Source organism: Amphiprion ocellaris, chromosome 20, assembly GCF_022539595.1.
Source record: "Amphiprion ocellaris isolate individual 3 ecotype Okinawa chromosome 20, ASM2253959v1, whole genome shotgun sequence".
In the NCBI taxonomy this organism is placed as follows: Eukaryota; Metazoa; Chordata; class Actinopteri; family Pomacentridae; genus Amphiprion; species Amphiprion ocellaris.
Window position 1 is genome coordinate 6,297,685 of NC_072785.1, and position 26,597 is coordinate 6,324,281.

Sequence of the window (26,597 nt, forward strand, 5' to 3'; positions counted from 1 at the left end):
CTTGGACTATTAAAGGAATTTTGTTCACACTGAGGTCATGAGCTCTCAGTGTGATGCGTCTACTCCCTCTAAATAAGACAAACATGTCTTCACTGTTTTCAGAGTATGTGGTGCGGAGTTTGGGACAGAGAAGTGAAGTGAAGTCACCACGAATTCTGACTTTGATTTCCGGTTCTGCCGGTAGCGTCCAAATGGGAAAAGGCTTTTTTTTGTTTAAACCTTAAAATTGGTAAAAACAGAACATTTTTTTCTTTCTCTACTTTTCACTTTTTGAAGTTAATTTTTAAATGAAAAAACAAAAAACCAAAATGAGTGTTTTTTTCTCATTTTATTTTGAAACAGAAAAACGAATGAGCGAACCATACATGGATTTTTATATCATATTTACTAAGTCTCAATAGTATCATAAAAAATGGTAGTGAAAATGATTTTCCAACATTTTTTTGTAAATAATGACAATTTAATGATTGAAAATAATGAGGAAATTGCTAGTGAGTTTAATGATTTTTTTTTTGCTAATGTAGGCCCAAATGTAGCAAGGGAAATTAGAGATGTAGACCATAACTATGAGTTTGTATTCAACACTAAGAATTCAATGTTCCGTGGTGGAGTTTGCGAGAGTGATGTATTAGAAGTGGTCCGGAAGTTCAAGGGTAAAAAATCTACAGATGATAATTCTATTGATATGTCACTTATAAAGGAAGTAATGGACTGTGTACTCAAACCATTTACTTATATATGTAACAAATCCTTCCAAAGAGGTATTTTTCCTGACAGGATGAAAGTGTATATATGTTTTGCGCAGTACCTGTCGCTCGTTCCTAGTGCTGTTCTCTCTGTTCAGATGCCGTCAACCTGGAACCCTGCGGAGCCTGAACAGGGTTTAACCGGCCACTGTGGAATTCAACCACGGCGGTCTTTCGTCCCCGAACCCAGTTCCAGGGGGCTGTACACAGACTTTGGTCTCCCTCGAACTGCTCCTTAGGGTCCCAGGTCTTCTTGGCATCCGGCTCGAAGGACCGAGTTTATGTTGGGTTTAAACCCAAAAAGTAAACACACAGCACAGGAAGGAAAGACAGTACTCACGAGCTCAGGTCTTTTACTTGCCACAAGGGGTGATAGAGACTGCGCGTACCGCTGCTTACAGCCTTCCTTCTCCAAAGAGTCTGTATCTCCCCTGCGTCTTTTTATTTGTTTCAGCCAGTCATGTAACATAGGGGCGGCATCACGCGTCAGCATAAGATATGTTAACAGAGAAAGTGTCACTTGCATCATCATGAGGTATCAGTTATTGCACATAAGTAGGAGGATGCGTGTCTAAAATGGGGGAAGAGAAAAAGTGCAGCAGTAAACAGATTGTACAATGCTGCACTATAAACTCCACCATTTACTAACAGATGCTGGAATAAACGACCTGCGGAAGTGTTCCTTCTTACACCTAGGGTGTACCAGTCTGTTGCTGAAGGTGCTTCTTAAGGAGTTCACAGTCTGATGCAGAGGGTGGGAGGAGTTTCTGATGATAGAAGACAGTTTGGCCATATGACAGTATATGTAGCAGACCAGAAGAAAACTTTTTACAAAGGCTGTATGAGTATACTCAAAGTGATAATCATATTTATTTTGATCAATATTGACATCATGGATATTTATCACGAACATTCAATGATTTTCAGGACAAAATATTTTTATTGCATTTTCTCATATAAAGGGACACACATCCATCATTGTGCTACATTACTGCTGATATGAAAATCCTTCAGCAATCCAGTACATCTCCTAGATGCAAAATATATATATTGTATCCAAAACACATTGCATGTTCAACATGTGGTTATAAATATGACTATTGATGTTCCCAACATGTCTGAGGCTACAGTAGAAAAAGACAGAGAAGTCTCAAATTTCTGTTTCTGCAGCTCTGAAACTCCGACAGGTGGGTGACCAAAAAGTACCTTGAAAAGAGCTAAAGGAATTCTAATGTCAGATTTGCCCAAGTTGAAATCAAGTCATTTTCGCTACATGGGTTGTTACCTATAAGTGGAGTTTTTTATAGCTTCATCCACATGAACAAATTTTCATTTTAAAACAAAGTTTTCATTTAAAAAAGACAAAGTGAAAAAGGTCTCTGTACAGATCAGAATTTTAACTCTGTCTCCATGCATACTGACACACCTGAAAAGGTTTATGAAATGACCATTCACATGTTCAGTAGTTTTACTGAACTGCACAACAGCTGTTAGCACGGACAACAAGGTAAGCAATCTGTAGCCTAAACTATTATCAGTCCTTTATCTACACTTAACTATTGGCTGTCAAGGTTTTCATTTTATTCCAGAAAGTGTTCATGTGGTAGAACTGTGATCAATCAAGGAACAACCATAATTAGATGATGGTAAGACTCAGTCTGTCATGGGTCTAGCCTGCCCCGCCCCCTTCTGGCCATCTGCTCCCCTGCCGGTGTGTGGCGGTCTGTGAAGGCTCTCTGCAGCTGCTGATTAGTGGATTTGGTGCAGCTGCGAGAGCCTCACATCTGCAGCTCATACCATCTGCTATAAAGGCCGGCTTCACACAGCAAGGGACGTGGGACCATTCTGCCTCAGTACCTCCAGCCGAACGGGATGACACGGAGCAGCCTGTTTTCCCCGAGCCGTCCGCCATATAGCGGACGTGGACCCCTGCCGCTCTCTGGAGAGGGTGTGGACCTTCCCCGCCCTGACTGCCCCAGTCGGCCGACATGAGCCACCGGACTGCCGCGCCCCTGGAGCCTGACTGCCCCCCTTCCCCCCAACATTGTGAGTTCCGGCCATAGTTGGCATTGTTGTTACTTTATTCACGAAAGGTAACTCAAAGACCTGTTCTAGTGGTCACCCTGCCTGACGTCTGCTCTGTGTCACACTCATCTTGGGTTCAAATCCCCCGCAAACCATAAGACAGTCAGAAAGATGGGCAAAAGTAGCAAAACAACGTAGCAAAAGTTTTGCGTTTTAAAATTAAAATGTATTTGTGCGGATGAAGCCTAGGAGCTGAGTTTTCTATGTGCAGAGCATTTTTAACATCAAAATTGCTGTCGATCATGTTCTTTTAACTCTGGGAATTCAAAATCGTAGTTTTTGCCATGACCATTGTTTTACTCATATCTTCACTAAGTACAGACTGATAGGTCCTTTACTTTCAAATCAACATGGACAAGTAGGTCAATTAATAAATAATGTAAAGCTTGAACATTTAAAGTTCCATGACAACTAAGAAAAAATTCTTGACTGAAGACAGTTTGACAACTTTGAAAGTCGGGTCAAGTTCCTGACTTTCGGAGGAAGCTGGAGCACATTGGAGGAAAACCTACAAGGTAACAGAACACGGAAACACCACACAGAGTCCACAGGACATTTGAACTGAGGACCATCTAGTGAGTCAACACTGCTAACCACCGAACTATGCTGCCCACTTCATAATGAAGCTCACAACAATTTCTTTTACTATTGCATGAAGATTCATAATGCATTATGTAGTGAAATTTCTGAGCAACTATCAAATTAATAAATACATTTCAAAAAATTAAATCACTCACAAATAAAGACAGTTTTGTTAGTGGAGTAAGTAAAATTGATTTAACAACGTTTATAGAAACTTTCAATTAAAGTTCAGAATTTCAAACTGAAAACTGTATTGTGCTCGTGAGGAAAATATGTGACTCTTTAGCTGTTAAATGCAGCTAAGTTGGTTGGTAAAGTCAGTACCAGTTTGAGTGCTGGTGCTGAACTAAAACAAATGTTTTTGGACTCAAAACTAAATCAAATTAAATCAAAGCCTTTAGTGTCATTATATGACAGTGCATATGCTGAAAATTGGGAGAAGGATGAAAAGCTCTGTAGACCGAAGGTGATAATTCTCTGTATTTTCATCATTCTGAGTGTAGTGCAGTATTAAACATTATCAGGTTATGCTGTGTTTTTTTTTCTATTATTACCAGATAACAAAATAATCAGTGAGCCCATATTTAGAAAATCTATTTTGTTTTTACAATCTTTCACTGTTTTTCCACTGATTTATAATTCTCAAGTATAGTCTAACCCAGCCATGATGTCAACCTGAAGTGATCCAAAAATGAAAGAAAAAGATATTTTTCCTGCATGTAAACAGCTAGAAAACTGGGAAAAAAAATAACACCAACACATATATGAATCCAGAATAGGCTGTGATTAGAGAAGTCCAGTGACTTGTGATTAGAGAAGTCACATTTCATTTGGAAGGACCTGGGTTTTAATGACTGGTTCTCTGTTCAGGTAAGTGGCCCAGTAGACCAAATTAAAGCTCCCAAACAGCACAGGGAACATGATACGGGAGATGCGGTCAATCTTGCTGACGCTGTTAAAAGTTTTCTTGTACTGCTCTGGCTTTGTCTCTGCTGTGGTCTTGTTGGGATCACTTAGAACACATTTGGAGATAGTGGGTAATGTAGAGTCTTTCGTGATGTTGGGAGCATAGTTAGCCACAGCTACAGCATAAGCATTGTTCTTCTTCATGACAGCTGCGTCCTTTTTCTGAAAGGAAAATGCCTGAGGGTTAGAGACCTTTAGAAGTAAATACAGATGTATGCAAAACTTTGGGCACAAGTGGAGAAATTAAATGTTACATTGCTGAAATATGTAAATACCACTTCTGTAATAGATATTAAAATCAGCATTTTCACAAAGCACTTACCATTGTCATAAACTTTAAAAAGTGAAGCAGTAGTTGTGACCTATGCACATGTTTGAGGACTCTAATGACTCACTACTTAATGACAAAAGTTTCAAGGGGTTTCATAAACTGAAGGAGGACCCTTAGGTTCTTCAGTAGAGTGTATGAAGTTTTTACCCTGTTTACGCACAGTGCAATTTTCCAGATTCAAAAAGCTCTGTTTTATTGATTTAATTAGTACATTAGAAAATAGGCTACATTATTCTGAATTCATCATGTGAGCATTTGCAGGCTACAGGTAGTTTCAACCCAATTTTGTTTCTGCTATCCTTGATAGGGAATGGCCATCATTTGGTCATGCTGGTCGTGACACAGAAATGTTGAAAACAGAAAATCCTATGCATTTGACTAAATTGTCTAGTTTACCTGGGGCTGAATTTGCATTCTTGTCTGATCTTGTTTTACATTGGTTTTCTATCCATTTCCCTGTCCTCTATTTAGCCTAGCACAACCAGCTGCTGTTGATAGAGCAAACTGGCACACATCTCCTGACCACACTGTAACAGTTTTACCTTGTCATTGACAACACTCTTTCCATCCCAGGCCCAGCCTCGCTTGGTAAAGTAGTTGACAGTAGCAAACTCAATGAGCGCAGAGAAGACAAAGGCATAGCAGACAGCAATGAACCAGTCCATTGCAGTAGCATAGGCCACCTTGGGCAGTGAATTACGGGCACTAATACTCAAAGTTGTCATTGTAAGGACTGTTGTTACACCTGAAAAGACAGGCAGAAAATTTAAAAATGAATGCCAAAAGGCCTTATAATAACCATTGCTTTCAATAAAACATTTGAATTACGGATATTCACTCTCCTTTTCTGACCACTATGAGAAAGCTTAGTTTTTCTGTTTATGTATTTTTTTGGTTTGTTTTGTTGTGAAATATGCCATGAAGTTGCATTATGTGTTTTTGGAACTTAATTAACATTACTTTTTTACAAGGGGTAAGTCAGAGTGGGTGCTTCAAACCTATCTCACTTGGCTCTAAAATTACCTTAAAATCATGGTCCCTTTCAGCTTCATTTCATACTTAAACCACTACATTTATTTCCTAAACTAAAAGTAATAGCAAATGAAACCCAATTTCGGAAATTTCAATCATTTCCAAAGCACATGTGACCTAAAACTTAAACCTATACTAGGATAATTTCTGAGCAAATGCAGATACAAGCTGCAGCTGTTTTGCTTATGTGCTGCACATGCTACACCATCTATGCAGTTAGTGTAAGAGGATAATTCGCTTTCCTTTTGATGTTCTCATATGTGCCAAGGTAATCTATAAATTCACACCTCATCAACCTCTGTATTTATTTTAGAATCAATATAATTTGTGCATTTTTTGTAATAATAATTTTCATTGAAACAAATGTAATTAGCATAACTCCTCTGGCTTCGATCTCATTATTATAAACATATTTCAAATTAAATCCACATGTGTCTGTGAACAAGTCTATCAACAAGGTCTTATTACATTGTGCAGGTCCTTTTGAAAAACAAAAAAGATATGTGACATTTGTTGAAATATGCATATGACTCCTAGTATTGAAAATCAACAAGCTAAACACTAACATAGGTTGCTTGTGTTTGGTTTGATGGTTGTCTGATCACTAGTTTGGACTAGGGTTGGTACATTTTTGCTGTGAAATTAGGGGTATTCACTACTTTATTTAGGCTTCTATCAAAGAGCTATCTAAATTACATAAATGTGGGAATGAATTGGTTTTGTGTCCAAGAGGTCATACTCTGGCCAATGGAACAATCTGCAATACAAATTTTAAAGTGTCTACAGTGAGTTGGCTTCAGCCATGAATTTTTCTGAAGTGTTATGAAGCCATTTAGGTCAATTTCTTTGCTGAGGGACAGGAATTACATTATGACATAGAGGAATTCTTTTATTCATTTCTCTTGGTAGCTGAGCCAGAGATTAACATTAAAATTACCTCAGCATGGGACAATCTAGGGAAAGACAGGATAAAATAAACAATAATACAAGTACATAAACCATCAAAAGTAACTACAAGGTGTAATCAATAATTATAGATACATAGTAAAAACTGTATTCCATTTAAATTTAACTTCTATTGGGTCTGAAGTAGTCTTCTAGTGCAGCATTACACCACTCCCAGAGCTCCAGCCAGGCATCCTCGAAGTCCCATTGTTTAAGCACACAATAATGTGTAGTATGCACTGGATCTTCACCACTGTTTCAAAGAGGCAGTCCACTGGCACACACATGGGACATTTCAGGTGGTTTGCATTGAATGTTCTCCATGAAAACTGTACAAGATAAAACTGTTGTTTATTGAGACTCTGCCTGTTGCACTCAGACTGGTGTTTCAGAACAACCACCGTTCTAAGAATGTGGCCCATACAAGTTGATCATGCAGACTGAATAATACCACAGTTTCATGATAATCACATTACTGATACTGACAAATGTGGTAATTCAACTTGGTTTATTTCACATTTTTTCTTTTGTATTTTCAGGTAATCCTATCAAAAGTCTGCTCCACATGCTTTAATTTCTTACCTGGTTACACAGATCACATTTCTAAATCACTGTGGCATTGGCCATAATGCTAAACTTCTTTAGCAAAATAGGGTTTAATTTTTGCAATAAAACATAAATATGGTACAACGTTAGTAATAATAATGAAATAATTCTTTGAGTCATGATTTTGCTGGTCAGTAACAAACTGGTGACATGGTTGTGAAAGCTTTTAAATTACTTCGATATTGTTATTTACCAGAAATAATGTGTGGACTCTGCTTCTTTTGAACACATCTCTTTTTTTTTTTTTTACTGTTTTACTATTGGACCATTGTAAAAGAAATTGGGAAAGCTTGTGCAGCAATGCTTATTTAAAAATGAAACCTTGATGCCTATATCCAAAGTTGTTTAAATCAATCCAACTAGACTTTAAGAAGGTTCCTTGAAGACGTTTCACCTCTCATCCAAGAGGCTTCTTCAGTTCTGGTGGTGGTTGATGTTGCCTCAGCTTATAACCTCTGTGAGGTGTGGTCAGTGTTAAGGCTGGAATATACTTTCTGCACGAACGAGCCGCGCAGAAATCAGCTGCACGGAAATCCGTGCGAGAGAACGTGTGTGCATTTATACTCCGTGAGGTTCACGGGAGGCCGGGCAAGATGGCGGCGACAACACAAGCCTTTTGAAACGTCTCTGGAAAAAACTGGACTCCAACGTTGTATATCGCTAACAAAAGAAGCCAAACAACTATACAGTGTGTACTTAAGGTATTTAAGCTGTACTGGGTCATATCGGGACTACCTAATAACATTCTAAACTAAATAAAAAGACATTTTGTAAAGAGCGCGAAAGAGAGCCTGTGCCACTCAGTGTTGCTAATGCTACCGACAAAACTTTTCAAAGACGATATGAGCAACTTTTTGAAGAAAGGTGATAGCAAACGCAAAGAAAGGTCACCGAATACTCCATTAACCAAGAAAGGTGAGCATAACTACGCCAACATGGACACTACAAAGCCACGAGAAACTGAGGAGGGACTTGTACCTCTGCCTGATACTCCCAGCTGCAAAGAAGGCTAGCTTGACTGAGCCGGAGCCATCTTTGTTCGAGCTACAGAAAACCACCCTAAAAGCGGTAAATGATAGAGCTGATGATTTAGCTCTGATGATAAACAGCAACGCTACTGACATTAAAGAAATATAGAAATCGCTGGAGTTTGCATATGAAGAAATCAACGATGTCAAGGTAGAGTATAAAAAGCTGAAAGAAATGTGTGATAAACAGCAAACGGAGCTAACCGCAATAAAAGAAAGGCTGTGTGATATAGAACGTTACAAAAGGAGATGGTGTCTACGGTTGCACGGTGTTCCTGAACTGGATGGTGAGGATATAAAAATGAGAGTGACTGAGATCTGTGAGAAAGTTGCGCCGGAGCTGAGAACGAAAGTAGCGGAGGGAATCGATGTAGTGCACAGATTGGGCCGACGAGACAACACTTCCAGAGTCAGGGGAATTATCATTCTTTTCGCCTACTGCACCGTGGGAGATGTCATCTGGAGACAAGCCAAAAACAACGCCTACCTACGAGAAAACAAGCTCCGCTTCAGCGAGGACCTGACTAAAGAAGAGAGAGATGCCAGAGCGGCGCTATGGCCCATCATTGAAAAAGCATGTAAAGACAATGTGAAGGCTTACTTTGTGGGAGCAAGAGCCTACGTGAACGGCAAAGAAATTCGCCCTAGCTGCTCACTGTGAGACCAAAAGATAAGTGTTAATGATGTAGGTACACACTAAGCTTTATACATAATTATCATGAGTAACTTTGGAATACTACATAAAGGCTTTGATTGATGTTAAAGGTATACATCATCACTTGAGTTTAATTTTAAAGCACAAGGTTATGTTAGTTTTTGTGCTACAGTTTGCATCAGAGTGGTTCAAATTGTGTTTACTCAATGCAAAGTCAATTGTTTACAATTTACAAGGCTTTAATGTTATATAGGAGTCATTTTAACAGCTGACATTTTTCAGAGGACTTTTTTTCACTGTTAAGTAAGTAAATCTCTTTCTCTGTTCTAGAGTTATCACTACTGTGTGTTAATACTAGGGGTCTGCGGAATATTGTGAAAAGGAAAGCTTTTTTTCTGTTCTCTAAGGAGGCCTAGGTGGACTTTATACTTTTTCAAGAGACTCATTCTTGTTCTGAGGACAATCAGTTTTGGAAGAACCAATGGGGAAAAGACTTGTGGCTTTCACATGGATCAAAAAAATCAGCAGGAGTTGCTATTTTAAGAGACAACTTTAAAGGGAAAATACTGGAAAAATCATTTGATGAAAAGGATCACTGGATTTTATTAATAGTAGAATTGCATTCACATAACTTTCTGATAGGAAATGTTTACGGATATAATTCGGTAAATTTAAACAACCTATTAATAACTGAGATAGAGGATAATATCAACCCACTCATGCGCAAATATCCATCAGCTAAAATACTTCTTGGAGGAGATTTTAATATGGTGTGGTCACAGCAGTTAGACAGATTCCCCCCAAGGCATAGAGATGGCGAGAACAACTTGGTTCATTTTTGTAATCGAACAAACTTAGTAGATATATGGAGACAACGTAATCCTAATGAACAACAATATACTTGGAGCAACAAAAATTTCACTTTATCATCTAGAATAGACTTTTGGTTAATCTCAAGAGATATGGAAGGGCTAGTAACTGAAGTATTAATTAGCCCTGCTATTATGACTGATCATAGATCTATTCTTCTTAAAACAAATTTAACAGCTCAAGAAAACAAAAAATTTACAAACTGGAAATTCAGTAACTCTCTCCTGTCGCATAATGACTTTACCAAGTCAGTCAAAGAACTCTTTGAACGATACTGGAATTCTGCAAATGCTGATAACAATTATGGAAGATACTGGAAACTTCTTAAGTATGAAATCAGAAAATATGCTATACGGTTCAGTAAAGAATTGGCTATAAAGGAAAGGGCAAAGATTGAGCATTTAACAAAAAGTTTCACAGATATGACTTTAAATTTAGGAAATGATAACGAATTAACACCTGAATTAAATAGACTTCAAAATGAATTAGATGATTTGTATACTGAGAGAGCCAAGGGCGCCTTTGTACGATCAAGGGTAAAATGGATAGAAGAAGGGGAAAGAAATAGTAAATACTTTTTCAATTTAGAAAAGAGAAATGCAGAGTCAAATATGTTATCTAAATTAAAAATAGGTGATTTGATAACTGAAGATGCCTATACAATCTCAAAGTTCATTAGTAATTTCTACGCAAATCTTTGTAAAGAAGATGCTTGTAACGATAGCTCTTCTGTACTTAACAATTTAAAAAATGTAACAAAACCAAGTGACGACATTAAGAAAGCATGTGATGAAACTCTATCAGTTGAAGAAATAAAATGGGCGATTAATAACCTTAAACGTAACAAGTCACCAGGAAATGATGGTCTTACATCTGAATTTTATCAACAATTTTCTATTGAAATTTCAAAATTCCTACTTGCAGTATATAATGAATCCATAATTAAGGAAGAATTACCTCACTCATTGAAGCAAGGTATAATTACCCTAATTCCGAAACCCAAAAAGGATCTACTTCTCATCGACAATTGGCGAGGAATTACTCTATTAAATAACGATTATAAAATTCTTGCATCTATTATGGCTAAAAGATTTTAAAAAAGGATTAAATGAAATTATTCATGAATCTCAAAGTGGTTTTATGCCAGGAAGGCATATTTCAAATAATATCAGGCTTGTGCTAGATTTAATAGATTATAATGAATTAATCCCAGATGATCCCTTAATACTTTTTCTCGACTTTCAGAAGGCATTTGACACTGTCAGTCACAAATTTATCTTTGATGTCCTTTCTTTTTTCGAATTTGGAAACTTTTTTATAAGTGCTATCAAAACATACAAAGATAACAATAGTTCAGTGAAACTCCTATATGGTACATCGTCAAGGTTTAACATAAGTAAAGGCGTAAGGCAAGGTTGCCCAGCCTCTCCTTACATTTTCTTACTAGTTGCTCAAGTGTTAAATTGTTTAGTTTCTCAAAGCGCCATTAAAGGAATTAATGTTCTTGGCAAAGAACTCAAAATAACACAGCTCGCAGATGACATGACAATATTTCTGAAGAATGCTGACGAAGTTCCCATAACTTTATCCACTTTCTCAATATTTTCGAAAGCATCAGGATTAAATTTAAATTTAAAAAAAATTGAAATTCTATCTATAAGAAAAACCAACAATACTGAAATTTGTAGCATTCCAGTTAAAGACTCAGTTACTTATCTTGGTATTAATATCAGTAATAACTCTAAAGAGAGAACGCAATAATTTTGCTCCTATTGAAGATGCTATAAAAAAGAAATTTAACTGTTGGCTGGTAAGAGATTTATCGATATATGGAAGAGTCTTACTAAGTAAAGCAGAAGGAATGTCAAGAGCCTCTTATGCCTTCAGCTCATTATTTGTCTCCAAATCTACATGTTCACAACTAGATAAAAATCTTTTCAAGTTCATATGGAAAAACAAACCTCACAAAGTGAAGAAAATAGTTCTTATTAATCCTCTAGCTGAAGGAGGACTAAATGTGCTGACATTTGATGTCTTTAATCAAACGATAAAAATAAATTGGATCAAAAGATACTTAAAAAATGTTAACAACCTATGGAACTCCATTCCTAATTATCTATTCCAGAAAGTAGGTGGCCTTAATTTTCTCTTAAAATGTCCCTTTTCAATAGAAAACTACCAATCAAACTTGCAAACTTTCACCACCAAGTTTTATTATGCTGGCAGCTTCTATACAAACACAATTACTCTCCTCACCACTGTATCTTATGGAACAACTCTTATATTTCACTCAGAAATAAGACTTTGTACTTAAACAACTGGTTTATGAACAACGTAAACACTGTAAAACAACTCTTAAATGATAATGGTGAGTTTTATAACTATGAGGCATTCTTAGACACTTACCATTTTGAGGTTTCCAGGCAAGAATTTCATACAGTGATCAGATCGATCCCTTACAATATAAAAATTCTTGCTTGTAACATTCAGACTATCACACTCTCTGCTTTGGAGAACCCTATTTCCATAAATGGCATGGATTTGTTGAATAAAAAATGCTCAAGTAATTTTGTTAGAAGTGGTCTAGAGTATATCACAACTCCAGCTTGTAAGTATCGTTCAGTATGTCTGAATAAAAGACAATGGAACACAGTCTTTTTAATGCCTCATAGGTATATACTCACAAATAAAATAAAAGAATTTCTTTATAAGATTATCCACAGATACTATCCTGTTAAAGCAAATGTATATCCTTTTATACCAGACATAAGTAACCGGTGTACTTTTTGTGATTGTGAAGGAGAAACTGTCGAGCATATATTTGTTGATTGTTTTCACTCCACTTCCTTTTGGTTCCATTTAGAAAGATATATCTCAAGAATACTTAAAAAAGAAACCATACTCAAAAAAACAGATATTTTATTTTACTTTAACAACCCTAATTTCTCTGTTGATGAAATATTATTAATCTGATTTGTATATTAGCAAAATTCTTTATTCATAAGATGATTTGGCTAAAGAAGTTACCCTCCTTTTATGTATTTGAAACTACAGATTTCCAATGTCCTAAAAACTATTGAAAAATTAAATCAAATGAATAAAAAATTGATAAAAACATTAAGAATCTTAGAAAAATACAAATTTATTACCCCATCCTAGCAGACCCCTTATTTTTTTATTTATTTATGTTATTGTATTTCTATTTGCTGTTCTTTATGTTTTATGTATGTTTAGTGAAATGTAAATCTCTAAAATGCAATGTAATTAACATGTGACGCTTTGTTGAAATGAAAATAAAAGATTAAAAAAAATAAATAAATAAATAAAAAATTTATACTCCGTGCGCGTCTGCTCCAAAACTGCAGGGGGCAGTGTATCGCAAACACACGTCTACCTGGTCTACTCTGGTACTAAACTAGAGAAGAAGAAGTTTGCCATGGTTTACACCACTTACAACACGGCATTTTACAGAATAAAAGCATTTCAGCAGTTAGTTTTAATTTCACACCATGAATACTTCATAACCCGGTTACCACGGTGATCTCTGTGTGATGAATCATATAAGTGCACGTATTTCTAGACGTAAGCTGCGAGTAGGTCCTGGCCCTCCGCCATGTTTTTCCGCGCGGCTCCGTCCGCGTTGGTTAGAAAAATGTGGAGGTGCGCGGAGTGGAAATTTTCCACACGGAAAGGCCGCTCGAGGGGGCGTGGGGGCGAAAATGACGTAATTTTTCCGCACGGAGCCGCACGGACGCGGCAAGCATAAAAAAAGCTTCATTCACATTCCGACGACCATTGCCAAGGCCCGTCTGGCTCCTCAACGATGGTCGTTGGGAGCCAGAGAGTGACAAAGGGGGTCGTTGAAATGCGAGTTTTCACCGAGCCCTCGTATGCTAATGGTGGTCGTTAGCATGAGCCACCTCACCTGAGTCATTCTGGTGAGTAGTTCTTTTGGGGAGTTTTGAAAGGACCTGATTGTAAATTGGCAAAAGATGACCACCCCCCCACCTGTTCAGAGATGGCTTCTCCACTTTGACATGGATGGTATCTTTCACGACTGTCTAAAAAACTGAGGAAGATCTTCAATAAACACCAGATCCCTGTCTTTTTTAAGCCAAATAACACACTCAGACAAAGACTGGTCCACCCAAAAGACCCCACACCACACAGTCAGAAGAGCACCCTGGTGTATGCAGTTAAATGCAGCGAGGAATGCTCACATGGGGGAAACCAAACAGCCACTTAACAAGTGTATGGCTCAACACAGAAGAGCCAGTTCCTCAGGACAGGATTCGGCGGTCTTCCTTCACCTCAAGAAAGAGGGACACTCATTTCAGGACACCAATGTTCAGATTTTGGACAGGGAGGACAGATGGTTTGAGAGAGGCGTGAAAGAAGCCATCCATGTCAAAGTGGAGAAGCCATCTCTGAACGGGGGGGGGTGGTCTGCGACATCATCTTTCTCCAATTTACAATCAGGTCCTGTCAAAACTCCCCAAAAGAACTACTTGGTGAAACTCGCATTTCAACGACCCCCTTTGTCTGGCTCCCAACGACCATCGTTGAGGAGCCAGACGGTCCTTGGCAATGGTCGTCGGAATGTGAATAACACTGACCACACCTCACAGAGGTTATAAACTGAGGCAACATCAACTACCACCAACCACCAGAACTGAAGAAGCCTCTTGGATGAGAGGTGAAACGTCTTCAAGGAACCTTCTTAAAGTCCAGTTGGATTGATTTAAACAACTTTGGGTAACCATGACCTGGATGAATGAGAAACTACACAGACATCTTGATGCCTATATGTAAGATGTCACCAAGCAGTATCAAAAATGAGGAAGATTTAGATTGTATCTATATTCAAATATGCATAATTCCCTTATTTCACTATTTATTCATTTTTTCATAGTTTATTTGATAGGGACAGATACAGTCTTAATAGACAAAAGGAAAACAGCTATCCAGGGCAAGCATCACAGTTTTTATAGCAACAGCCACTCTTAGGAGGGCTTTTAAAGGACCAAGAGGTTGAAACAGGGAGATAAAGAACTGAAAGCCAAACAATTAAAACTGTATGCAGCAAGATACAAAAAGGCATGCATTTAAAAATATTACAGTGAAAAAAATTAGACATGAGAACAGGACTAATAGCTGAACAGGCTTTTTAGCAGCTGGCTGTTTCTGACACCGAGACCCTAAACCCTCCACTTGGTTCTTCCTAACAAAATCCTTCCAGACACAACCTTCCCCTTCTGGTCTGTTTGTTGCAGTGGGTAATGCCTGGATTTATTAATGTGTATTATACTGCAGTGCATAAATAGAAAAAAAGTATTATGAAAGCCCCAGACAGGTCCCTTGATGTTCATGCAAAAGGGAAATCCAAATGTGAGTGATGTCTACTGGCAGATAAGGAGAGTGAGGCAGCATGACCCCTGTCTGGTTGCCTGCCTCTGCAGTGGCCTGATAAAATGTTTACCTGTCAGCATGAACACAGTTTACGATTGGGACTGTAAACCTGGGGAGAAAGCCCAGCAAGTGCAAGTGACAACAGGCAGGACTATCATGGGAATCCAGGCACGATTGCTTGGTTTTATGCACCTTGCACAATAACAGTTCGCAGAAGTAAAACATTTTACTGATTTCTAAATTATGGTCCTGAACATGTATTAAGAAATGGTATCCTTAAAATAACAAATTAAGTTAGGAGTAAAATGTTTCAACCTTCCTTTCATAACTACAGGAGCATAAAAATTGTGACCTCCAGACTGAAAAACACTTTCTATCCCAGAGTTGTCCAATCCATTTCCCCCCTACACACACAACAGACACACTATGTGCAATAAAGAACTGAATCTTGCACTGGACTGCACTTTACACTCATCCTACTGCTCATGTGCACTAACTGTTTACATATTTATATTTGTATATAGTGTGCCTTTTTCTATTTTTTATCTATTTCGCTGTGTGGAAACACGACAATAAAGTTTTTTGATTCTTGATAACTAGCACTGCTTTTAAAACAGATCAATAATTGGGTTATATTTACCGATGCAACTGTTTTTGAAGTGATAGTATTTTTCAATTACATTTTTATGGAGCTGAAATTAATACTTTCTGTGACAATTGTTGCAATTTTGTTTTATTTTGTTGGTTTAAACTGATAGAAATCTAACATAGGATTGAAAATTCTGTCAGGAATTATTAATATGCCACCTTATTGTGGTCTGTTTTTTTTTTGTTTGTTTGTTTATTTGTTTGTTTGTTTTGGTCATTTATTCAGGCTTGTTTGGGCCTGTGATTTTTTTTTTATTTTTTTATTAGGAGTACGTTGAACTTCCTCTGTAGTACAAGCACCTCATGTCTTTATAATTATACTATTTAGCCACAAAATTAAGGCCACCTGTATATTGTATATTGTGTCAGCCTTCATGATGTGGAAACAGTATGGCCCATCATAGACATGGGTCCTTGAGGACACTCACATGGTCTCTGGCACCTGAACATTGGCAGTAGATAATCTGGGTCCTGTGAGTTGCAGGATAAGGCATATTTGGACCAGACTTATTCTTGTGCATCTTGTGGATGCTTGGTAGAGGGGTTTGGAAATATAGTCAGTGGCTTGGAATCTTTGCCATGTTCATCAAACTGTTCCTGGCAGTTTATGTAGCGTAACAGATTGACCTCCTGGGGAAGAACAATGCCATCAGGGAGCGCTGTTGCCATAGGTAAGTGGGCTTGGTCTCCAGCAATGTATAGGTGGGTGTTGGGTGTCAAAATAACATCCACATGTAAGCCGGAAAGCAAAGCATCCTGTATACTTCAGCTGTCAGTGGTTTTAATATTGTGATGGGTGTATGTGAAATGCCATTAGCTGACAATTTACATAACAATTTTAATTTTGATACTGTAAGGGGCCACTGGGGAAAATTGGCAACCATAGCCACTGAAAACAAACATAAGTCCCTGCTGGTTTTGTGCAGGAACAATATCACAGTAAAGGTTTTAAACTAGACAGTTGTGCTGTCGGTCTTGATAAAATCAGAGATAGGCAACCATACTTTGTGCAAATCTCAAATTGAAACGGAACAGTCATCTTTAACGGTTAAGTGAAACTGAATATGTTCTCATTTGTTCTGATGAACATTCCTTTGTTATTTTAAACTTGGCACTGTAGAGAGCAACATTTGAGTGCCTTAACTGTTACAGGTAGGAGTGTGGCCACTTCTATATTTGTTTTCAGTCTTGAAAAACAACCCAAAATGTTAATTTATGCAGTTTTTGTTTGTTACTTTATTTCCTCTGGTATACTGCAGATGCACTGACCACTAACTTCAGAACAAACAGTGTAAATCAGTGAAACAGTGAAAAATCACTGTAAACACTGATTTTTTGAAGACTTTTTTTTGCAATTTTGGAATTTTGACTCAATTACATAATGATGAGATGGGTGAGACATAAGAAAGACAGTGAAAGACAGCAGGGGAATGACATACAATAAGGACCCATGCTGACTCTATTTGAACTGTGGTGTTAAAATCATTTCATTATTGGGTTGAACCTGGAACACTGGATTTTGTGGATGTTCCATTTTTATACCATTTTTGTATTGTTTCTGTACTCCCAGGCCACAGTCATTGTTCCACACTAAAACTTCCGAATTAAAATATAACGGCAGTATTTTCTGTAATTCTGAGGTTTTTGACAAACCCCCAGGGCAAAGTATTGCAACATTTTTTTCAGCACAGAAACCTGCAGGAAGATTTCCTTCCTAAATTAATACAACAGCACATCTGAACTCTGTCTGTCCTGCAGTACAAAGATATTTGTTAGCCAAACATCTTGGCAAGTGAAAATTCTTGTGACGCAAACCATAGATATGTCAATGTCTGTTTATAACACACTTCGATCAAAAACTAATGTAGTCTCGTTGAGCTGTCCTGGAATCCATCCCTACCTGCATGATGGTTACAAGGTAGGTGTGTGTGCATTTGAATAAAGCTAGTCCCACAATGCATGAGACCAATTAACTACATACAAGCACAAATACCAGGTAGATTGTTTTCAGCAATCACATGATCATTGGTGGGATTGTTGCAGAAGTGCAATTCCAGTCATGTCGTTGTGGGTTCAATTTTATATTAGTGTGATTTCTTTCATACAATAGTGTAATTGCTGAAAACAATTGTCATCTTTGTTTGAAATAGAAATCAGAATATATGTATTTTGTCTTTTACATTATATATTTTGTAAAAATTGTAATATTAGTCAAAGAGGGGATCCTGCAAGTACTGAGGATGTATGTAAAATGCAGTTCAGCCAAAAAATGTGAAATATGAAAATGAAAAGACTCACCAAAGACCGTTCTAGCTGGCACAGACTCTCGATTGAGCCAGAAAGAGACCTGGGACAAGATTACTGTCATGATGCAGGGCAGATATGTCTGGATTACAAAGTAACCAATCTTTCTCTTCAAATGGAAGTGAGCTGTCATGACTGTGTATTCGCCTGATAACAACAGAGAAAATGTTAATGGAGAAAGGAAGAGAAGTCTTGCAGAGTGAGAATGTCACAAATAGAAGACGTAGGTAATTACAGAACTGTATTATCAGTTTCATTTGAAGTTGCATGAATTTCATGCATGAATATTGCTTCATTCATATATATATATATATATATATATATATATATATATATATATATATATATATATATATATATATATATATATATATATATATATATATACACACACACACACACACACTGCAAAGCACTGCTCATCGGGATCCCTAGGAAGAGCCTGCAAAATCTCAAGTATATTCAAAACAGCACTGCTAGGATCCTGAAGAGAGTGTGGAAGCAACACCTTATCACATCCATCCTCCGTTCACTCCACTGGCTCCCCATATCCTCCAGAATACACTAACAAAATCGCTCTTCTCACTTATCAGTGCATTCACAGCAATGCTGGAATACCTTAAAGAACTCATCTGTCATCAGTCATCAAAAAGAAACCTCCGCATTAATAACTGTCACCTCCTCCGCCTGCCCAGAACCAAACTCCCGACCATGGGAGACAGAGCCCTCACCTCAGCCACCCCTCACATATAGAACTCCCTCCCTGAGCACCTGAGAGCTCCACAGACAGTGGATGTTTTTTAAAAAAGGACTAAAGAGCTTTCTTTTTAACAAAGCTTTTAATTAAACATGCCCATGAATGTTTCTATTTTTTATTGTTTTTATCTGATTGCTCTGTTTTTATTAGATGATTGTTTTGTTTTTATCCATTATATATCTTCAATGTAGCGCTTTGAGATTTTGCCTCAATGAAAAGTGCATTACAAATAAAATGTATTATTATTATTATTGTTGTCTGTTTAATTTGCCCAAACTGTTTGGAACCCTCCGCAACACTGGGGCAGGCTTTTCCGGTCTCTTAGTTGGTCTCTGTTCTCTGCGTTTTAGGTGCACGGTAGTAAATTCTGTATTCCACTCTTGACAACTATCCTTGCCTTGTGTCACTTGATTTTGGTTAGTTCCTGCTCTTTGTATATCTACTTCTGTATAGTTAGCTCTGTTTGTATCTTGTGATTCGCTGCTCTAGTTTTGTGTCCCTCGTGGGCTTCCGTAGATTCTCCTTATAGTCATAGTTCTGATTTGGTGTTATTCCCAGTCTTGCCTTTTAGTGTCACCCTTGTCCCTGCTCTCTTACCTTTTGTATCTTTTTTTTAGTGTGTTGTAAATAAATTGTTAAAACATTATTCTGTGTGTTATGTCTCTATGTCTGCGCTTGGGTCTCTGAACAAACCGTGAAAATGCTCCCTTATTTGTTAGTTTTGATTTTACTTCCTTCCTCTTCCTTTACCTCCTCTTGTCAGTGTTTCCCTCCTTTTTGATTGCCCTCTTTTTTCGTTTTTTTCATTCATTCACCAAAAACAAATACAACATAAATACATATACAAAAAAAATATTTGAATGAAAGGGTGGTAGAAGGAAGTAAAAAACTTATAAAGTCTGCCCCCTATCAACATAAAATCACTGACAAGTCATTGTCAAATTACGCTATTGAACACAGCCATCTTTCAATAAATTCAGCAAAACCATAAAGCAAGTTTGCTGCTACACAGCAGTGTCATATTTTTTTCAGTAATGAAGCTTTTAGACTTATCTTAGAAATAAAAATGGACTTGGAATTTTTAATTTTCTCATTAGCTTTAGCTGTGTTTCAAGAGTCATCTGTGTCTAAGGTCCCCGATTATATCTTTGTGTCTATATATTCCTGTATCTTTCCCTATCTTTTGTCAGTTTGTTCTGTCTGCAACTGTTTTTGCCTCCCAGGATACCTGCCTGTTTTCCTTGTTCAAGTTGAACTGCCTGGTTTTCTTCATCTGATTCAGATTTTTGGTTAAGTTTTTATTTTTTTTATCCTATTTTATTACCCACTTCGCCTGACTGTTTGTCTGCCTCTTGTTGGCTGCCTGACTTTTTCCTCATGCCCTTCATGCTTATCTTGTGTGACAAAGTAGGTGAGAACTCACCACCTGCCCCCTGACGTTAATTTCTTATCAATGCATTTTGCTATAATTTAGCCAGTGCTAGTGTAACTTTGTGGCACATCATATGCCAGCTTTATTTGTGTTAGCATCATATTAGTTTGCAACAAAGCACATGGGTGTTAAAGTGAACACACAGCTATTAATTAGTTTAAGTTATTCTTTATATATTATATTCTTTACATTATATTCTTAAGTTACAAGTCTAATGTGTTATTTTTGTTGTTGTTGTTTCTTTGGTCATACTTGTCTTTCTTTGTTCCTTAAAGATGACTTACTGTACAGGACTAGTGTTAGGGAGAAGGCAGCCCAGAATTTTCTATTCAGACAGCAGCAAGATCCATATGTGCATCTCCAAAGAGAGAGAATTGTACACATTTGTGCACATTTGTGTCGGTAACTAACCCTTGAAATAGATAAATATGCTCACCGGTGCTGGATTTTATGGTCTCTTTCCCCACAGTTTGGCCCAGCAAGTCATACTGGTTAAGTCTTGATCCATCAGCTGCCACATCCACTGACTGGGAAGCATTTCTAGTCCAGATGTAAGTAACCTCTGTCTTAGTATAGGCATCTGATGCAGAGAGAGCAAGGGAAATCTGATTAAGAAAGCAATGCTACAAATGTCTACAACATATTCAACACAGGGTGCCCTTATTTTTCTGCCACCACAAAGGACAGCCCTCAGCAACTGCAATGTTTATGCAATTATCTATGTCTGCAAATTGGTTATTTGCATGTGTCTGCACTTTCATGTTGGAACAGGCTAAGCTAATGCTGTGTTAATGCAGAATAACTGACACAGTTGCAGCTGATGCAATTAAGGTACAGTAAATTCTAAACTGAGTAGAGCTGAATCAACATTCTGCATGCTGTGAATAGAAAAGACATGATCTTTTATTCTTAGACATTATCATTATTTATCTTTAAATCAATCTTGATCCTGTTGCATGCTAAGGAGCAGAACAACAATTTATTGCCAGGCACATTTCAAAGCAAACATACAAAGAATCCAGAGATCATTTCTCATAGTGGTAAATTTGGTGGGAGACCATCTGAGAAGACAGCAAACCCACAACGTTCACCTAAATGGAATACGTAAGTTGAGTGTTTACATCAAAATGTCCACTCATGGCCCTTTTGGAAAGAACAGGAGGTAGTCCTCAAGATAAACACACCTCTGGAGAAGAGGAGATTGCATTCTTTACTGTGACCTCCTGACCTATATTTCTCCCCGTCTCCCCAGAGCTTTACAAACTGCAATGAATTGAGCAGTTTTAAATCTCAAAATGAAGGAAATTCAACATCACTGGAGTGATGATTTGAACACCTGGACTCAATATAGGATACCAGGTCATCAGGACCAGTATTGAAGAGCATCTCATATCTGAATAGTGTTTTTACTTTAGCACACTTTTTCAATGCAACTACGCGAAGGTGCCGTCCTGCCTGCATTCATTAACCAACTCATTGACCCATTCTGCTGCAAACCTCTCCTCCCCCTCCTGATGTTGTACGCTGGTCCTGTAACGAGTACAAAGGCTATGCAAACATTACTTTCTTTCTGCTAAATGGGTGAATTTAGAAAATACAATTGGCTTCCCAATTTAGTAACTAAATTTGTTATCCCTCTACCAATTGCTTCCAGTGATGATCATTGTTAACTAGTTTATCTGTGCTCATCCATTCACTGTCTACCTGTTAAGTCATTGTTGTTTATTGTTTTAAGTTGTTTTAAGTGTAGTTATGCTACATTTCTACAATCCAATCTGCCAATATGAAACCGGACACAACCTGTGATCAAATACAAGTACACAGGTGCAGGATATTGTATGAGTACAAAAGTGTGCATACAGTATCAGTACAATAACTGAAGTACAATGTTGACACATGGTATACATCTGCTTCAATTCCATTCTACAACAATATATGGAGTGATATGGACAATAATATCATAGAGGTTGTCCTGCCTTTGTGTTTCGGAGGTACTTCTTTGAAACCACAACCTCACTCCTTTGTTTCAACACGTTAAATTTGAGGGGTGACTTTAATGCATCTTGTTCAAAATAAAATCAAGTTCTTTAAAATCAGGTGCAAAATCAAAAATTGTGGCACTATAGAAGCAGACATTTCTTTGATTCTTTACTTTCTCCTTTGTTTCTCAAATGTAAAATTGAAATAGGCACCTTAACCCACTGCCTGTGGTCATGTTACAAATTACAAAAATACTGGTCTGATATACTCTGTGAAATGCAAAAGGTATTTGACAGAGATTTAGACATGGATCCAGTGTCTTTGATTTTGGGATTTCCAAATAGGAATGCAACTACTGCAGCTGGCAGAAGGCTATATAATATTCTTACTTTTGCTGCTCGGAAAGTGATACTGTTGCAATGGACGAGTGACAAGGCCCCTGGTCTTAAGAGCTGGCACAATGCTGTTTTTGAGCTACTTCCTTTGGAATATCTTACAAATAGGATACACAGTAAAACAGATCAATTCTATAAAGTTTGGCAGGCGTACCTAGACTATCTTGGACCGGAGGTTTCATCTATAGCCATACAAGGAATTGTCTGACTTGTAATGCTTTATGAACAGAAATAATTATTTGTGTGTAGGAATAGTCTGTTTCCTGTGACCTCTTATGTATGCATCTGCGTGTATGGGTATAAGCATATGTATATGTATGTAGGCACTTATGTATGTGGAAGTATATGCATATGTTGTACATATTGCTAAGCTGAGCTGTTTGTGTTTGTTTTTTTTGTTTGTTTTTGTTAAATGATGTTTGCGTTTTCATTGGTGTTATTGTGTGAAAACTTGAAATCCTAATAAACATATTTTAAAAAAGAAGATAATTCTAAAAGCAACGGGATCCAGCGGAGTTCTAGCACAGTGTACATAGAGTGTAATTTGAAAACAGTGCCAATATCCTCTAAGGTTACAGGCCAAGGATTAGGCTGAAGGTGATATGCAAGTGTGTACCATATGGGTGCTGAGAATCTAATAGGACTTACAGCTACCAAACTTGAGAGGACATGAATGGGAGTCCATGGGAAAATCCTCCAGGTGCATGGGACACTCAGCTTGAACTGTTAACCTGGGAATGAAAAACAAATACACAAACAGGACTGTTTTCTTAACATCACAATTTGATTATTATACTATCTGAACATAACAAACAAAACTCTTATTTCAAAGCAGATTATTCCAAATGACGATGATGACTGTTAAACATTAGCAGGCAAAGGACCAAATGTTTTCACTCGAGTTGGTAGAGACCAAAACTACAGCTGAATGAAAATGAATATCAGACTTAGGTGACTGGAATCATCAAAAAAAAAAATTAAATTTTTTTTTTTTGTGTGTGTTGCGTGACTACTACTAGGGGCTGCACAGTGGCTTGATGGTTAGCACTTTGGCCTTGCAGCTAGAATATCCCAGGTTTGTGTCCCAGCCTTCCCTGTAAAACAGGCCAGATTAACCCCCTGGCCAAAGTATACCCCGGAGAATATTCAGGCCTATGGCAGTTTATGCCTCGGGGTATACTTTGGTTTAGTCCAGTTTATACTAGTTGACACATAAAGATTAAGCATGTTAAGCTCTTACTTGCTAAGTTATTTAAAGGTTGTTTTTTATTTACAAAGAGGTATGCTTAGCAAGCAAATCATTATGAAAGAACATAACTAGAATGTCGTTGAGCTGATTACAATTTTAAAAAAGTTTAAATCAAAGGAAAAACTGAATTGAAAACTAAAAAAATTTTAAGAAAAACATTATGAAAGAACGTCCACATTTGCTGGTGTTGCTTTCAATTGTTTCTATATGACAGATTTCATTACAACATCTCTTTGTATTGTCTTTGATTTGTACTTAAATTAAGATTGATTTGATCTGTGTGTAATAGGCCAGATTAAACCCCCGAGCAAAGCATACTTTAGTTTAGACCAGTTTATACCCCGAGGGCTGAAATAGCCAAGCATATTCCAGAATATACCCTTCCAGGCTAAAATATATATCATGTAATATGAGATTACATCAAATGAATTTTATCTTAATTTAAGCACAAATCAATGAAATTAAATCAAACATTTTAGGCAAAACAGGGCTGTACAGTGGCTCAGTGGTTAGCACTGTTGCCTTGCAGCTACAAGATCCATGGTTTCTGTTCCGGCCTGGGCCTGGGATCTTTCTGCATGGAGTTTGCTTTTTCTCCCTGTGCATGCATGGGTTTTCTCTGGGTACTCCAACTTCCTCCCACAGTCCAAAAACAGGCTCAGGTTAATTGGTAACTCTAAATTGTCCATAGGTGTGAATGTGAGAGTGTTTCTTTGTTTCTATGTGTAGCCCTGTGATAGACTAGTGACTTGTCGAGGTTGTCCCCTGCCTTTGCCCTAAGTCAGCTGGGATAGGCTCCAGCCCCCCACGACCCTACTGAGGATTAAGCAGTGTATAGAAAATGGATGGATGGATTTTAGGCAAAAAATACTAAGATATTATGCTGATGTAATGATTTATTTATAGAGCACAAACCAAGTCAATCTTAATTTAAGCACAATACAAAGGCAATATAAACAGACATTGTACTGAAATCCACTATACAGTAACAACTGAAATTGAAAATAGCCATTGTTGATCTTCTTTGATAATGTTTTGCTTACATCATAATTTTATCTTAGTACGCAATTCAGTTTTTCCTTTGATTTGAACTTTTTAACTTTTTAGCTCAAGGACATTCTAGTTATGTTCTTTCATAATGATTTGCTTGCTAAGCGTACCTCTTTGTAAAAAAACAAAAAAAAAACAAAACCCTAAATAATTTAACAATCAAGAGTTTAACAAGCTTAATCTTTATGTGTCAATGGGTATAAACTGGCCTAGGCCAGAGAACACCCTAGGGCAGTGATGTCAAACATACGGCCCGCGGGCCAAAACCGGCCCACCAGACGGTCCATTTCGGCCCGCAGGACGACTTTACAAAGGATAAACATTACAACGACATAACTGTAAATTGCAAATTAGTAAAACTATAAATTTAAAATAATTTCTAGACCTTGACAAGTTGTTTTGATCATACAGTAAAATACTAGATTGTTCACTTCCAGATAGCTGTGACTGAATGTTTTGTGTTTTTGTAGATAAACTGTTATCTGGCAGTTACAATGCATGTGTAAATGAGGAACTGAGGCATAATAGGCTACTGTTGAGACTGAACTTGTTTTCCATAAGTAATTTCAGGTTCATAATGTTTTGTAAAAAAGATAGTTCATTAAATGTGAGCATTTTCAGAATGTACTTTTTTTAAAACAAAGGGGAAAAAATTTGAATTGTGGTTATTTATAGGTTATTATGCTGTGATTTTACTGGTGTGGCCCACTGGAGATCCAACTGGGCTTTATGTGGCCCCTGGACTAAAATGAGTTTGACACCCCTGCCCTAGGGTATACTTTAGCCTAGTGGGGTATAAACTGGCATAGATCAGCGTATAGCCTCGGTTATAAAATGGCCCAGGCCAAAGTATACCCTAGGGTATACTTCGGCTGGATAATCTGGCCTGTTACTCTGGAATCTTTCTGCATGGAGTTTGTATGTTATCCCTGTTCATGAGCTCCCTGAGCTCATGCTCAGGTTAATTGGGAACTCTAAATTGTGTGCAGGTGTGAATGCGAGTATGATTGTCTGTATAGGTAGCCCTGCAATAGACTAGCAACTTGTCCAGGGTGTCCCCTGCCTTCACCCTAAATCAGGGCCTCTAATCAGCCACACACACAGCACCAGCACTCCCAGAGCGAGAGGGAGAGAATGGAGGAGGGAGAGACCAAGAGGGAGAGAAAGAGGATTGCCAGTTAAGCAGAGGTGGGGAGCCTGCACATAATTTAGCTCCACTAACTTGTCTCCAATGGAGTATTATTTAAACTAAATAAATCTAATCGACCAAATTTTTGTTTTTAATCTATTTCCTGTAAGCGGAGGGCGGAGCACAGTCCTGTTACCTGGAGGGGAATAATGGGAGTTGATACCCCAATGGAAAATAGACATTCCAGATGCATTTGACAGTGTATTATGTGCATACTCCAGTTAGAGGGGTTGGGTGCTGCAGCATGTTGAATTGTCAGATGTGATGTGAGCTGGGCTGATTGGAGGGCTTATTTGGGTATGCAGATGAGCAGACTGCAATGAACTCGCGATTGTCCC

At 37.7% G+C, this 26,597-nt stretch overlaps 1 protein-coding gene across 3 annotated transcripts in view; it reads right to left on the reverse strand.

The window, feature by feature from the left end:
- Positions 1–1,588: 1,588 nt before the first annotated feature.
- Positions 1,589–26,597, reverse strand: part of gabra2a (gamma-aminobutyric acid type A receptor subunit alpha2a) — a 45,515-nt gene continuing 20,506 nt past the window's right edge. For 2 of the 3 annotated variants that reach the window (XM_023273578.3, XM_023273573.3), the window contains 5 exons: positions 23,420–23,502; positions 20,833–20,976; positions 18,202–18,354; positions 5,253–5,455; positions 1,589–4,541 (listed from right to left, as the gene is read on the reverse strand). In XM_023273578.3, the coding sequence (XP_023129346.1) occupies positions 4,233–4,541; positions 5,253–5,455; positions 18,202–18,354; positions 20,833–20,976; positions 23,420–23,502 (892 nt within the window). In that variant the 3' untranslated portion in view covers positions 1,589–4,232. The remainder of the gene's footprint in view (positions 4,542–5,252; positions 5,456–18,201; positions 18,355–20,832; positions 20,977–23,419; positions 23,503–26,597) is intronic. The other variant, XM_035949646.2, reaches the window with a different exon arrangement.